The sequence below is a fragment of the Nuphar pumila genome, chromosome 17 (genome assembly GCF_984573655.1).
Source record: "Nuphar pumila chromosome 17, dmNupPumi1.hap1.1, whole genome shotgun sequence".
NCBI classification, from domain to species: domain Eukaryota; kingdom Viridiplantae; phylum Streptophyta; class Magnoliopsida; order Nymphaeales; family Nymphaeaceae; genus Nuphar; species Nuphar pumila.
The window spans coordinates 77109305-77111406 of NC_143265.1; the positions used below are offsets into that span (position 1 = coordinate 77109305).

At 42.4% G+C, this 2102-nt stretch overlaps 1 protein-coding gene across 1 annotated transcript; it reads left to right on the forward strand.

The window, feature by feature from the left end:
- Positions 1-252: 252 nt before the first annotated feature.
- LOC149812310 (auxin-induced protein 6B-like) lies at positions 253-675 on the forward strand. The gene has a single exon (XM_089993026.1). The coding sequence runs from the start codon at positions 253-255 to the stop codon at positions 673-675; it is 423 nt and encodes a 140-aa protein (XP_089849152.1).
- Positions 676-2102: the final 1427 nt, after the last annotated feature.

The window sequence follows — 2102 nt, forward strand, 5'->3', positions numbered from 1 at the left end:
TAAGTTTGTCAAGAAAAATAAGAGCCTGATGTGGACAAATCTTAGCCATTGATTGAATGGATAGAACTGAATGTAGGATGGAACCCATCCTAAATGATGGGATCCGTACTCGCTTTCTCTTCAATGAATGCCTTCCTGCCTCTCTATATATTGCCACATGTAGTAGGACTCCTTTCATCACCAATCTTCTTCCACCTCTCTCTCTCTCTCTCTCAGTATAGTGGGTATAAAAAGAAACCAAAGAAAACAAACATGCCGTGGCTGAGAGGCCTGTTGCTCGAGAGCCTGACCAAGTGGAACTTCAAGACACCGGCCAGTGTCTTCCGATTACCCAAACTTGAATCCCCCAAATGCGTCTTCGCTTTCGAAGACGTCGACTCCAGTGATGAAGCCGATGATGGCCTCTGCAACTCACAAGTACCCAAGGGTTACTTAGCTGTCTACGTTGGCAAGGAAGCGAGGAGATTCGTTATCCCCCTTAGTTACCTAAGCCACGGCATCTTCAAGGCCTTACTGAAGAAGGCAGAGGAAGAATTTGGTTTCTCAAGCAACGGTGGGATCAGACTTCCATGCGAATCCGTTTTCTTCGAGCACATTTTAGGGTTGCTAAAGAAGAAAAACCCCATGGTCCAGAATCTTGAGATGGAGGAACTCGTAAAGTTTTTTCCACAATGAAGATAGAGAATGTAAGGGTGGATTCTATATTGTGGTATATAAAGGAGGACCACAGCTAGTTTTTTTAATTATTATTTGGTCTTATAAGTATATTTTGTTTGAGGGATAAGGGGAGGGTTATTCACACCATTTGGTGGTGTCGTTCGAGTATATCTATATATACTCGTGTTTGTCCTTCCTTACTCTTTCTTTTTGTTGGAATCTTTAGTAAAATTTCATCATTAACCATTCTCTCTAAAAAAGAATAGATTTGCTGCATTTTTTTCTATTTTTGTTGAACCGCGACAGCATTTTTTTCCTCACTTAAGAAAATCTCGTTGATTACCAATCCCATCATAGTCTAACTCTTAGATGATACAACGAATGAATGAGAGGTGCAGATCGAGTGCAGTCACATTGCACACTAAAAGTGTGCCGTTGCATCTGAGCGCCCTCCATCTCAATGTTGTGACCCACAGCTGACATCAACAGCAGATGATGGGTGATCAGGTGCAGCAGCACATGTAAAGTGTGCAATCACATTGCACCTGATCTGCCCTCCGAATGGAGGGAGACATGCATGGAAATCTCCACGTAAGGGACAAGTGAAGAATCTATATGTGAAGTAGTTCTCCTTTGTACGTGACTAGTACAACATGCGGAGAGTTGTTTTTTGGAAACCAGATCCGATGGTGTCTACCTAGATGGAGGGTGGGTGTTGGGGACAGGGAAGGAAGGCTGCAAAAAAAATCACCAGTCATTTCAATCTGGCAGAAAGTGGGGGAGGGAGAGAGAGACACACACAAGAGCCGAACTATAACCATCAACATTACGAAACAGGTTCAACCAACATTGAACCTACCAGATAACCCACCAGGCCAAGACATGCCAAGGAGCCCCAAAACGAAGGGAAAAAAAGAAAGAGAAATGAAAAATGAGAAAAATGGAAAAAAAGTTAACAGAAAAGCACGGAACAACTCCAGTTTGTCGGCGAGCATCACCCTGGATCATGAGTGGTCCTAGTGGGCAGATTGTGTTGTAGATCAGGGATGTTGATGCGAATAATGGCATACACGTCCGCCAAAATCAGGTTCACCATTTTGTTGAACACTGCCGGAATATGCCGAAAGATAGCATTGTTGTGAGTCATCCATACAACCCACCATGACGAGAGAAGACAGACACAAGAGAGACACTCAAGAAATTCCACCCATTCCAGTATTACAAAATTTGATTCAGATCCAGATTCAACCCTACATATCGGATGTATATCTCAGTCTGAAGTACAATCTCTAAGCAACATTCTTCCAAGATTTTGCAACAGATTAGGTGTATGATGATAATTGACAAAATTAAGAGCACAATGCGTTTGATTACAAATCACCAACAGCTTAGTTGTGGGAATGTAGCTTAATTTGAAGCAATTAGAAATTTTCTTCAGGGTCCAC

What these genes read in the sequence shown, in the direction of transcription:
- LOC149812310 (XM_089993026.1), top strand. Translation starts at nt 253, where the DNA reads ATGCCGTGGCTGAGAGGCCTGTTGCTCGAGAGCCTGACCAAGTGGAAC.